Raw genomic sequence first — 13,499 nt, 5'->3', positions numbered from 1 at the left:
CCCTACAAGCAGTAACCAAATCAAGACAAATGGTACTTTTCTTGGCTGTTTTTAATAACCTAAATAAAATCAAGTCCTTTCCTGCCGATTACCGACTTTTCTGGCTAAATATTAAACTGGAGTCATTAAATTTGGCTGCAGGTAATGAACAACTTAGCAGGCTTTTATGAAGAGCAAGTTAGTTCTTCCAACCGACATTAAATTTATAGTCATTTTCTTTTGCCCTGTTTTTCTTCCCTGGCTTTCCAGACGAGAGAGAATAACTGTTCTCTCTGTGAGCCAGTAAGGGCATCATAGCCACACAATTATTATTGCATCATTACCAGGCAGTCACTCTCTCGAGGCCCTGTGCACCCCGCAGCACATTGGTTGTGGCAGCAGTCGCTGGGCACCTTTCCCCTGCACCGGCCAGAGCACTGCTGGGCACAGATGACTTTCGTTACTGGAAAACACACACAAACACAAGAAAAATGGTCATCAGGAATGAAGAACACTTAAGCTGTACTTGCTGCAATGAGATCAAGAAATATGGAGAAAAGGTCTGGTGCAGGATCTGTGCTAGATTTTCCCCATGGGATGCATATTCTGTCCTCATATAAGGCCAAAGCTTGGGAGGGGTGAGAGCTGGTGTGGGTGGTGGTGAGACGGGGTTGTGTTCAGCCCATAATTATTTTGGCTTTTGCGAGGTGCTAAGCCCTCTGGTCCCAGTCAGCAAACCATGTCCTTGCTTAGAAAGAGCATCCAGGTCCCTGTGGCATCAATGCCTAAACCAAGAAAAATGCCCTGGCATCATAGCATCTTACAGTTTGGCAATAGAGCAGGATTTGGCTGCATTTTGTTGAGAAAACCTGCTATTATTGGTGCTAGTTTTGGGAAAAAGAACAGAACAGGAGAACTGCCAGGACTCTACTATAATAGGAAATCATACATCCTTGGTGTGGTGTTCAGATCCCTTCAAGGCACTAAAAATATTTCTGAAATTTTCAGAGAAAGGAGACACCCACTCAACAAAACAATTTCATTTGCATATTGTATTATTTTTCTCTAGGCTTAAACTCCTTGGCCAAGTCTTCATTACTCAACTCCCACAGGGTTTGCACCAGCGCAGCAACCCAGAGGAAGAACTGGCCCTGATTCAGGTTTTTGCAATGCAGCAAAAGCTGCCTGCAACATTTTGTTGAAAATCGGGAAATCACGTTCATTTGAATATCAAAGCAGCAAAAATGATAATCAGAACAATTGAAAAAAAAAACCCAGAAATTAATGGCTAGCATGTGTTTGTACCAGAGACTCAAAATACGATTGTTCTCTACAAAAAAAAATGACTGATCCACAGATCCTGGCATTAGGCATCAAAGAAACCTGATGGCTAATCTTCTGCATTACAGCACCCTGAGCATTTCGGCTGTGCACTACAGTAACTGTTACCAACTTTGCAGCTGGCACAAATGAGTTACAATATCAGGAATTCCTGTAAGTCCAAACCAGATGGTTGTTAATTAACAGAAAATTATTGGAAAATGCAGCTCCCTGCAGGGTTATATAACAGTGATATTTTAAAAATCGTATTTCCTATCTTTTTCCATTACACATTTTTGTACCCAATCTGTATTATTTAATTTTTCTTGTAGGCCTGTAAGCAAGATATTATCTTTTCAAGGAAAAAGAGTTTTCCCCCAGTATGCATTATCTTCTCTGATAGCAACTCCTCTGTTCAACTAGAAACGGGGGAATAAAAGACACATTGTTCTACATGAACAGCATTTTGATGTCATTTTTTTCACAAGCATCAGCAGGGGAGTAAAAGAGCTCGTCACTTTGATAGCTATTGACTAGAGCTTCCTGCTGGAAACATATATCATGGCAAACGTTTCTATTTCATACAGAATATCCCACGTTCATTGAAGGAGAAAGATACATATTGCCCCAAACTTTCCCACATATGGAAATGTGGGATACATTTTCAGTTGGACAGATTCTCAAATGCCTGGAGAGAAGAGCCAGAGCCTGCAAAACAGTTTCATTTCATGCACTCCCCGTCATCCTCCTGAAGCCAGCAAGAGTTTGTAACTGCTGGAAGCTTGCAGGGATGAGACCTAAGGTTTCGCGAGCCTCTGGGACAGCTGTGCGGCCTCAGCTGCGAGGACCAACCTGGGAAGGGTTTTGCGTGCGCAGTCACTGTCCACCTTGAGAGCCAAAAACCTTAAAGCTTATACTAAGTGAAGACAGAAAAGCTATATGTTCCTCTTCCCTTAACCTCTAGAAGCCGTACAGATCTGGCCTGATACTTGCAAGCAAGAAATTGAGGTTTAGATTATTATTTGCAATGGAAAACCGAAGATATGATGGTGCTGTCATTTGTGTTATGCCTAGATCAGCAGTCTTTCCACTGAACTTTACTCAAAACTGTCAGGAAAGAAACATCAGAAACAGTGCATTTCCCTACTGATTACAGAAAAAGGAAATAATGAAGTAGTGAAGCAAATTGAGATGGTCTTCCTCCTCAACCTTTACTTTAGGAAAAATAAAGCCTTGCAAAATCTCAAGTGCTTCTAAATGGATGTTTCTGTTGCTCTCCCAATATCAGGCAAGCATCCCACCTGCAAGATTCTACAGTAAAGCACAGGCAGCCAAACTGAACAATCTCACAATGCCAAATATCTTCATTTACAAATGAAAAAATGGCAACACATGTTCTGAGCACCTTCCAAAGGTCCTCCGAGTACAGTATGTAGTGTGATTACCCACATGAAGGTGACAGACATCTTTTGTGTTTACAAAAGAAACCTATGGGGATTCAAAAAAGAGGAATTAAAGCCAGCAAAAATCGGGTTATGTTGTTGCTTGTAATAGTAGAAATAAATCCAAAGTGTCATTAACTAGCCTGCAGAATGGCTTTGCAGGAAATAGCAGGAAGGCAAACAATTTACCATGCAGCTACTGCATTCTCTCTTACATGGTAAAATAATTTAAAGAATAAATGTTCTTAAGTGCATATGGAAGAACGTTGTGGGCGACAGACAAAAGCTTTCAATGTGGGAGACAGCTGCAGTCTTTTCCCTCTGGAGGAACAGCACATCTGCAGGGAAACCCAGACCCAAGTCAAACCACCTCGAGGTTTCCCCTTTAGAAACAGAGCTGCTCAGGGGGAGCAGGCATAGCTGTCCTCCTCATAACTGTGCTTCTGCAAAGTGGGAAGCAGACCATGTCTGTCTGTGGTGGGCTTCAAGGAGCCCCAGAGTAGTGGGATGCAGGGAAGGGCAAGTGTGAAGCACATGTCACTAATTTATGCTTGACAGGTTAGTTTTTCAGCAGACAGAAATTTAGTAAGTCAGAGCACCCAAGTATTTCTTAATTAATCTGCAGGCTTACATGTCTGGCAGTTCTGTTCACCAGGGCCCCAGCAATGGTCTTCTGTGCAGTTTGGATGACATTTGGGACCTAAAAGACGAGAACAGAGTATTACATACTATAAACACAACCAACAACAACATCACGAGTCACAGAAAACAAAGACGTGAGATTTCTTTCTCAATAAATCAGGGGAGGAAGCACCTATATACCAGTGCTCAGGAATTTTGAGAGCTGGACCTTAAATCCTTATCCTTTGTGCATCTCTGATTTCCTACGTGCAGTTCTCCACACCTTAGAGCGAGCAAGTAAGAGCAATACCCAGCCAGTCTAGCTTACGAAAGAGGCATATTTTTCCCAGGAACAGGAATCTCAGCTACAAGCTGGCTGGTCCTTCTGCAGTAGTTTGCATGCAATGGCAAGTCACTGCCGGCTCGCAGCCGGGCATGTGTCAGCTGCTCACTACAAGCCACATGTAAATCAGTGTTTCTGAACAACGCAGTTCTAAAAAGAAAACAAACCCAACTGGATTTGCAGGCAACTGCCAGCTACTCTGACCACAAAGTAATTCAACTTGTCTGCTTCGCACTCTCCTTCCGCTCTCTGCCAAAAATACTCCTTGAGGTAGGACTATGCGGTAGATGGACAACTGACAGAGTGGCAGGAAGGACAGACACCCTGCCTGACCATGAAGGTTCAGTGCTGCGCTCTTTCCCATCCCTTCCTCCTTACTCTTTTTTTGTTTTCTTTTTCTTTCTCTTAATAACAAGCAAAGTCCCAGAGAAACAACTTATTTTAGATTACAGGATTGTTATTAAAACCATAAATGGCTGTCTAAGCAGATTAATCTGGAATTCACTACATTTAAGAGGCATTTCCTACTAGATTGATTCTTCCTGCTAAACCACGTGATTCTCCCTCCTCTCCACCCATCAAATAGCTGAACAAATGCCAATACTTGTCCAAGAGTTGATTGATTTGGTGCAGGACCAAAGAACTACTTTTTTTTTTCAAGTTGAAAAGTTAAAGGTTAACATTTCTGTAGTGTTTGGAGCCAAACTCCTGTGCTGACTTGTATCGTCTGCAGTCCCTTGATTAGGCTATGGCTCTGCAGAAAAATATGTCAAACACAGAACTTGGCTATTAGCTCTCAGGCAATTACGCAACTGGAGGAAGATAAAGAAAATATGTTTTTCTGCCAATTTACAATGCCAGAAATGAAATGCTCAGAAATGAAAATAAACTCTCCTTTCCATGAAATGACTAGGGATTTTACAAGTGACTTGCAAGGCTGAAGGATTAGCTTAAGCTCACTCAAAGTATATGCTACACAAACTTTTAAATATATGCTCATCTCCCTACTGGTATAAAGCATCAGATTTATCTCCCTGTTTATCATTAATTTTGCAAGGATAATCCATACAGCCCAAAAGACTGGAGTTTTGCTTGGGCCTTAGAGCTACTCAGCTTGGGCCTTAGAGCTAAAAAGGCTACATGTCCCACAGTGACTCCATGAAGGTATCTGCATGGGTCTTCTAGACCAGAGCCTTATATTGTAAACAGAAGATTGCTGGAAAACAAACGAGTACACATCTTTGCTATCTTTGAAGAAACACATAGATAGGGTACTGTCTGAAATCAAGAGAAGCTTTCCCAAGAACTTTTCTGAGCTATGAGTTAAGGACCTAAAATAATGAAAAATTACATGACATCTGGTGGCACAGAGGATGGGATGTTTGTTCTTCTCTCTCAAATGCGGCAGTGAATAGCATATTTGGTAAGTTAATACTCACAAGAAGACAGGTTGCTTGCAAATTCAAGCACTGTGAGAGGCTTCTTGCTGGTGTCAATGATGTCATTCCAGAGAACAGTGTCCATGTTGCACAGTTTGGGGTTGTTGCTGATTTTGACACCTCCATTGAGAATTTCTGCCATAGAAGGAAAAAAATAAGTAAGTGAAGCAAACTGACAAGTCTTCTGTCTCTGATTTAGAGAAAGCGAAATAAAACACAGATTTCTTTGCCTCAGTAACACTATGCTGACAGAACAGGACAATCTGCACTGCACCAGCACTTCTAAAGATGGCACCAGGCTCAGTCTGACAGGTTCTGGATTCTCATCTGCTGTTGGATGCCACTAAGATGCCACTACATACAGCCTTCTGCTTGGTGCCACCTCCAGAGGCCACTGCTCTGGTGATGGTGTGCACAGCTGGAGAACATCAGCCAGAGATCATATAAGACCCTAACTCACATACCCACAGCTCCCACTGGAATTTAACAGAAAATACTGACAGGTATGCACTGGAATTGAATAATGCAAAATAATGAGTGGATACTTCTTTGCCATTTTGGGTGACACAAATAAATCTCACCACCCTGTTGATGCTTTGGATTTTCTGGATCTTTCTGCAATGGGAAATGATGATGAACTTTCTTCATTTTTTGAAGAAGGCTAGCTAACAGGCAAGCAATAAGGAAACCAGGTAACTACATTCAGATCCTTGTTTTTAGAAGAAGATTTGATGCCATATGACTCTGAGAGGAGATCTTATATCAGATCTTGATACCAATAACCTAACAGTTGAAGTTTACTTTACAGGTGCCTCTACCTTTTGCCCTTATCTCACCTGACAGTCGTTTCATTGGCAGTTCTCTGAGTCCTTGGGTTTTATTCATGTGGTAATTGGATAAAACTGCCAGGGCGTAAGAGTTGTCATACAGCACATTGCCTCGGATGATCTGGAGGTTTTCTAGGGGAATGACATCCACCATGTTGAGTGCGATGAGCACATAGCCTGCAACCTCCTGTATCGTCTGAGAGAACAACAGAAGAAACAAGGTGCTTAATCCATACCATGAAACTATGATCAGCAGTTTCTCTGACATAAGCTAGCTATGTTTTTGCATCACCGTAGAATTTTATAGGTAGCTGATCCTTTGCACCTAAAAAATGCAGTAAGATTCCTTCAGCAGAGAAGGTGACATTGGCCAAGAACACTAACCTTCAGGAAAGAGAGGTCACGATTGTGCTCCACATATGTAATCTCCAGGTTGCTGAGCACCACCTCGCAGTTGTTGTACATCCTCTGCAGACTAGTAAAATGGTCTTCCACATGTCCCAGTTGGGTCAGCTTGTTATTTGTCCCTTGACAAACTGTGGACGAAAGAAGAAAGCTCCATGAAGGAAAGCAAGACCAAGTACCGGGTAAAGACTTGTTGCCCACCTATCTTTACAAGCACCACAGTAACTGAAGCATCAACACAGATCCATAAGAAACACAAATGTTATCTTGCATGACCCAAATGGCAATGGTGTAGGGAGCATGTGAGGTTTCACAGGAAGAGAGATGTACCAGAATTAAGAGCTGGAATAACCCTCCATAAATTTCTGTTATATAAAAAAACTCCAAGATGAGGCTTTCCTACATAGGTAGCACTAAGTTTTCTGTACCACAAACATAAATCAGTTCCTGAGGAACTTATTGATTGATACATTTATACAGTGCCATCAAACACTATTGAAAGTGGTAAAAAAAAAAATCACACACAAGTCCCAGAAACTCTGCACCCTTACAGGCACTGCCTGGGCTAACCCTACATAGCGAAAATTAAAACATCTCTGAGTTATGCCAATACAGAAGAAAGGAGAATGATATAGAAGCAACATGGTAAAAGCCTTCACAACACCTTCCAGGTGGAAAGCTTCAGTCCAACTTGTTCTTCATTGGGAGCACAAGGAGGCCTTTATCTCATCATTGCTGTAATGTAAACCAAGCCTGACCTCATAGCTTTTCAGAAGACAATGAAAGAATTGCATTCTTTTAACTCAGAGAAAAAAAATAAATTAAAATATACTTTTGTTGGGCCACAATTCCTAGAAGCACCAGTCACAAACTGGAAAACCATTGTGTGGGGTGTTGTAAAGCAAAAAACAAAGACTCTCGACAAAGCTGGAAATAAGTTTCAGAGCTACTAACATAAGACAACACCTGTTGAAGATTTACTAAACAACTGATGTTTTATTAGTAGGATAAATAATAAGCAGTGAGAAAGGCACACATCTATCATCAAAACCATTCTCTCAGCATGTGATACTTCTCAGTACAGTCATCACCAGTAAGGCGCTACAGTGATAACAGATTAAATACTCTTTGTCCATGTTTAAAGCAAGGCTGTTCACTCACATTCCTCAGTTATTTCTCATTATATGTCTAGATAAACATTATGGTGTTTGAGATCAGAGTGGCAACTGTTAGTAAATGGGGATAGTTTAACAATGGCTGTGATTACACTAAGCTGCTTGTTACTACCCATCAAGTGTAGAAAATGACCCTTTTCACATTTGCCTTGAATTTCCGTAACAGACAAGAAAGTCCTAAGTAGAATTTTCTGTTCCAGTTTCAAACTTAACTGTTCCAACATCCTCATGCTGAAAATCAGCATCTGTGTTCCTCAAATGAATGAAAAAGCCAGTAACAAAAGATTCTCAGATGGTTCAAAACCTGAGCTTGGATGCTTACAGATGTAAGATGTTTACACATCTCAGATCTGATCTATAAAATGGTGTGTTTTTGAAGGACACTGAAATACAATGCAGAAGCAGGTGCAGTTTAGACTGCTCAGAGAGATGAAGACAAGTAAGTCAGCCTGTTCTGGTCTTCAGGATCCACAAATGGTTTGATGCTCTTGCTGCATCCCTGGTGGTAACAGCGAAGACCTGCCCTGGTAGGCCCTATGCAAATCTGCAGTGCTTATGCTACCTCTGAACTGAAGGAAGGGTGGAAGGAGGAGACTTCTGCGGCCTCCTCCTCCTGGTCACCCATACCCACCATCGACCCTACACAGCTTGGCACTAGTTGAATTGCATAGGCCAGCTCACTGAAACAAGCCCTAGGAGAAACTGCACACATTTGAATGTGTTTCTTTTGAGATCAAACAAGCACTGGAGCTCAGAACTTGGCTCAGCTGTCCTGAGAAACACAGACTTTTTCACCGCTTACTACATAAAGGCCATGTAGCAGGTGCAGGGCATGGTTACTCTTGGGCTTCTCCCCCTCCCTCTCCTATGCTGCTGATCAGTGAACCATGCCGAAGAGTTGATCCAAACTACCAATAATGCAGAACAATAAATAAATGAATGGAAAAAGGGTATTTTTAGCTCAGGATTTTTAGTTCATTGATTTGGTTCACTATAGTGCCCCATGAATCACTGCACTGGAAAGGCAGCAAGGAGGCAGGATCAAATAGTCAAGAGAAGGAGCATGCCAGCTTATGAAGCTGCAGAGGAAAATGCAGACATTAATGAACTCTGTAGAGGCTTCAGGTTGGTCCTCCAGGACCTACCTTCTTTACCTATGCTGTGAGTAGAGAGTGCTTTGATGGCTCTTTACCAAAGGTGTCTTAAGCCACAAGCAAAACCACTTTGACCCCTCTATCAGACTCATCACATCCACCACACAGTAAACAGAAGATGACACGTTAGCTAAGATTTGGAGAGCAAAAGAAAATGGGCTGCTTCTGTTGAGATCTCAACAGTATATGGCTAGCATCAGTCAGACCAGTCTATAGGAGCTTTGCTCTTCATGCACAATTTTTTGTCTGCTTAAAGAAGTACATGGCCAAATCTTTGTTTGCTGCAAAGAGATCTAAGTACATTCAGAAAATGAACTTCATCACAGCAGTATTTACCAAATGAGAACCTGGGTCATAGGCAGCATATGCTGATCAAGTAAAACCCAAACCAAACAAAACAAGCTAAACCCCTCCAGTAGTATTACTGAACTCAGGCAAAGGTGCTGAATAATTTTCCAACTAGAACATTGGAAAAGAAAATGGCCTCATGAATAATACCATTCCTGCAATTTCTGTGCTTATGAAAACCATGTTCTGAAAAGATACATGCTACAATTATCTGCATATAATACTACAGTGTGAATGCTACTCTGGCCAGAGGCAAAAGCACAGACAATACAGTGCTTGCCCCGCTCCACAGAGTTTTAAGTGGGATGTGCATGCATGACTGAATGGATTATATTATGGTTTAACCTCTATTTAACTTGACCTATTTGCCCTCCAAAGGACAGATTTTGATGCCACTTACATTCATTATATACACTTTTGTTTCAATGTGTAGCAAAGCCAGCACTATCCAGGAGCCAGTGGTAGGTGTGGATCCTTATGTGGTACTGCTGGGGGCTGTGGTAGTATTTACCACCTAATATATATCCCATGACACTTAGACATGGCTGCAGCATATTTTCATTATAAAAGAGAATCAAAAAAACCTGAGAAGTTTCCTGATCAAAAAATTCAGGGTGAGAATGTGCCCGACCAGTAGAAAAGCTGAGATCCAGACCTGAACTTCAAGGCACGGGTTGATCCCTAAAAGACGCAAACTTTACTCTTATCTGTGATGGCAATGAAAAAAAAATCCAACCAGTCTGGAAAGTTCTGACACAGAGAGGACATTTCAGGAGGCTGCTGTCTGGGGCTGTCCACTGGGAGTGTGATGCTTTCCTGCCCCAGTCTGGGTGACCTGCCAGACCCTCAGAGTCCCAGCCACAAGCCCTGTGATATGGGGCAGCCCAAAACGTCTGCAGGGCAGCAGCATGAGGTTACCATTGCAGAGCATTTTCTTTCTATATGATATTGCTCTTAGCACACATGCTGCACTTCCTAAAGACAAGTGACATAGCTCTTGAATCTGTTACAGCATTCTCTCAACAGACAGCCTAAAAAAAAAAAAAGCAGATATTGCTGAAATGAGCCAAAATGTCAGGTGCTGCACAAGACAGCAGCGATCACAGAGCTGGAGAAAGAGGCCCACTGTACTGATAGATGCAGACTCGCTGAATTTTAGTGCTTAAGAAAAGTCCAGGGTTGGCTGCCCTGGATACTAAAATCCTCTCTCTGTCCACAGACATTCTTGCGACCCTTCTCTGCCTCAAACTTGACCTTAAAGGAGTATTTCTATGCAAACAGATTCAACCTCTGTACCTCGCTGCTCCTTGGCCTTTTCTTATCTTGTGCAGCCTAAAGAAGTGGACTGAAACCAAAGCATTTCCTAAATGGCATTCTCCACAAGTGATGCTAGGGAGACAGAAAGCACTCGTCCAGCTGTAACGCTAAGCGACTATATTCTCCTAAATCCATACAAGCTCAGATTAAACAAAGTTGTCTCTGCAGCAATTGCCCTGATACAAGTGAAACCTGTTTTCATCTTTTCCCCAGCAAATCTGATTACTGAAGTCCCAATCCTGTCTCTCGTATTTGTCCCAGACTTGGGAAAAACCCCAGAGAATGCTTTGAAACCAAATTATCACCAGTCTCCAAATCATGAGCCATTTTTGTCCATGCTTAGCCTGTGTTAAGTCTTCCTGCAGCTCTGACAGACACATCAAAATAATAACTAACAAAGGCAGTTTCAGAGACATGCAACTCCATTCCCATGCTTCATATATCACTTATAACTCTATAAAACCTGGCACAATAAATTTATGTATTTTTTTTCTGCATGTTTTTCCAGGCGTTATTGACATCAATGCAAAACTTGTAGACAACAGATACTTGTTTAATCTGTCAGCACATTTACAGATATTTCTCTCTCCTCACTCATTGACAATAATTTCACTTTTGACTTTTTTTTTTTTTATTTTCATGGAAGAGCAGTACCCTCCCAGGCACATGGTCCAGATACAGAGCTGCCTCTGAAGGCCAGGGAAGATAGTGGCACTCGGTGGCCTACCATCAGTGCTGTCTGCAATTAATCCACCTTAACTGGATAGTGAGGCAACAAACCTGTCACGTGAACTGGAAACAATTTGTTGTAAATACTGATTGACATAGGTCTGTATGGGCAGTCACACCATCCTATTGACCTCAAAACATTCCCTTAATAGCTATCGAACAGATTCACATAACCTCTCCATACTACCGTGGAAAACTGAAAAGTGCAGGTAGTGCTGCAAATGATCAAAATAATGGCATTTAAGCTTACAAGGAAGTACCAGAGCAGACAGGACATTTGTCATCATGACTAACACAATTTCTCATAGAAAGAGAAAGAAGCATGCAATGCTTTACCTAAAGAAAACAGGGTATGAAATGTCTAGGGTTAGGAAAATAAAGTGACTTTTTGTTGTATGTGATTAACCATTTCAATAGAAACACTTGTTATAGAAACCAGCTCCTTAACACCAGAGAGAGAGGAGCTGGAGAAATTTCAGCATGACTGGATTGAGTGTGTTTTACGTACTGAGTAAGAATTTCAAGACGGAGGAAAGTCCACATAATAGAAAAAGAAAACCAAATCTGCTGTGATGTGTTGAGGGAAGTTGCGAAAGGGAAAGGAAAAGCTAGAAAACAGGTGAGGAACACAAACAATGCTCAGACACCTGCAGATGTTTTCCCTTGAGAACAGTGGTTGCAAATGCATAGAGTGGCTAAAAAGTCCAGTTTCAGCTTAATAACAGCAATATTTGGACACTGGAAATGCTGCCATAGAAGATAATAATTTTTACACTTATTCAAACACTTTAATTCAAAGCATTGTGGAAAATAGCTTCGTGCGGCTGTACTAAGTCCCTCCTCAGTGTGGTTTAAAGTAATGCAGTTATTGAGATTAATTCTGACTTTTAGACACGCTGGGAAAAAAACCAATGTCAGAGCTCTTAAAAATACTTCAATGGAAACTAATTGCAAAAGTGACCCAAAAAATAGTAAAGAAAAAGAATATGCCTTAAGGGAAACCTTTCCCATATGGTTTCTTATTTCTAGTTACTTGACGAAAACAACTTTTCCAGTTAAATCTAATTTTAAGTTTCCCCTGCCCCAGTTAGGAGTGGACACCTGCCCTCTGATGGCAGAAGTCACATCCTGAATTGCAAGGAACAGAGGCAGCATGAGGGATGGCCTGATGGCTGGCGAGTGCCTTCACCTGAGAGAAAAAATAACCATACACAAACCTACTTGCTCCTGAACGAAGATGTCTCTAAAGTCACAGCATTTCTGACAAGAGATTCAGCGTTACTAATTCCCTAGGGTGGGTTGTGGTTTTTTCTCCCCAATATAATTTACTAATATTTCTACTTTTCTTCTCTGCTGCCATTATTTAATTCAGCATGTATCTTTATTAACCCTACAGATTAAGGCCAGATCGGGCTATGCTGAAGGCAGCTTCAATGGAAACTGGATGGGGGATTAAGTTCTTCTCTCATGGATGTCAGTGTAAATTTGGAACAACTACAGAGATATGGTGGGCTAGCCCAGAGTTTGAGCTTTCCCCTCCAATGACTTAGGATGCAACTGTGTGAGGCAGACTGATATTTTCTGTAAACACCAGCAGAATTTCAAAGAAATAGGAATTGTCACCTTGTAATTTTCTACAATTTGGGAAAATGTCGATTTCTAAAGGTGAATAATAGATCTTAATAATTAGAGGTGTTGTTTCTAGCAGGGTACTGAAAGATAACCCAGTTTTAGATCACATTTATTCTGATTGTTTTGTCAATGGTCTATAAGAATACATAAAACCACTGCTGAGGATGCCTGCAGATGACACAAACATCGCTGGGGTTCTAAATGATGACAGGTGACCTGCCCAGGCTGGTTTGTATAATTTAGGAAAATAAACCCTCTGAACACCACTTACTTGAAATATAGCCAAAGGCAACGTCTCACACTGAAGACTGCAAAACACATACTAGGCAGAAAACAGGGAGCTGGGATGCAACTGCCCTGAAAAGGTCCTGGGGATAATAAGTGGTGACCAGCGCATCACTTGACACAGGAGCAAACTGCAGCCACTGGATGCATCAGTGGGGAAGTGCTGAGCAAGGGGAGGCAGGCCCAAGAGTGGTGGCTTCTGTAGTAAAGTGCTCCTCTCTCCTAGCAAAGCAGGTGCTGCAGGGCACCAGGATGCTCCACTCAGGCTTCAACCCTTCTCCAAACTGCATTTTAGCCTGTGTCCCTGCCACATGGCCAATGGCTTGGTGCAGCATGACTTTGCCTTGTGTTTCACAGGGTATTTATTGAGAGCACTGGCTGCAAAGTCAAGCACCCCAAGATGTCCTCACCAGCAGCTGGGGTGCTTGCTGCTGGGTTGTTCCTCATGCTGGCACCCTTTGGGGAGGATGCTAGAAATCACAG

The 13,499-nt window shown here is 41.9% G+C and overlaps 1 protein-coding gene across 1 annotated transcript in view; it reads right to left on the bottom strand.

The window, feature by feature from the left end:
- The window catches only part of EGFR (epidermal growth factor receptor), a gene marked incomplete at its 5' end in the record, with an annotated part of 40,419 nt that extends 33,912 nt beyond the window's left edge, over positions 1-6,507 (bottom strand). The window contains 5 exons of the mRNA XM_010184459.1: positions 324-442; positions 3,373-3,441; positions 5,145-5,279; positions 5,981-6,167; positions 6,356-6,507. Coding sequence (XP_010182761.1) covers positions 324-442; positions 3,373-3,441; positions 5,145-5,279; positions 5,981-6,167; positions 6,356-6,507 — 662 coding nt within the window. The remainder of the gene's footprint in view (positions 1-323; positions 443-3,372; positions 3,442-5,144; positions 5,280-5,980; positions 6,168-6,355) is intronic.
- Between the last annotated feature and the right edge of the window lie 6,992 nt (positions 6,508-13,499).

The sequence above is a fragment of the Mesitornis unicolor genome, unplaced genomic scaffold (assembly GCF_000695765.1).
Source record: "Mesitornis unicolor isolate BGI_N332 unplaced genomic scaffold, ASM69576v1 scaffold1410, whole genome shotgun sequence".
NCBI lineage: Eukaryota > Metazoa > Chordata > Aves > Mesitornithiformes > Mesitornithidae > Mesitornis > Mesitornis unicolor.
Note: the sequence above shows the minus strand (reverse complement) of the source record. Positions and strands in the feature narration are given on the sequence as shown.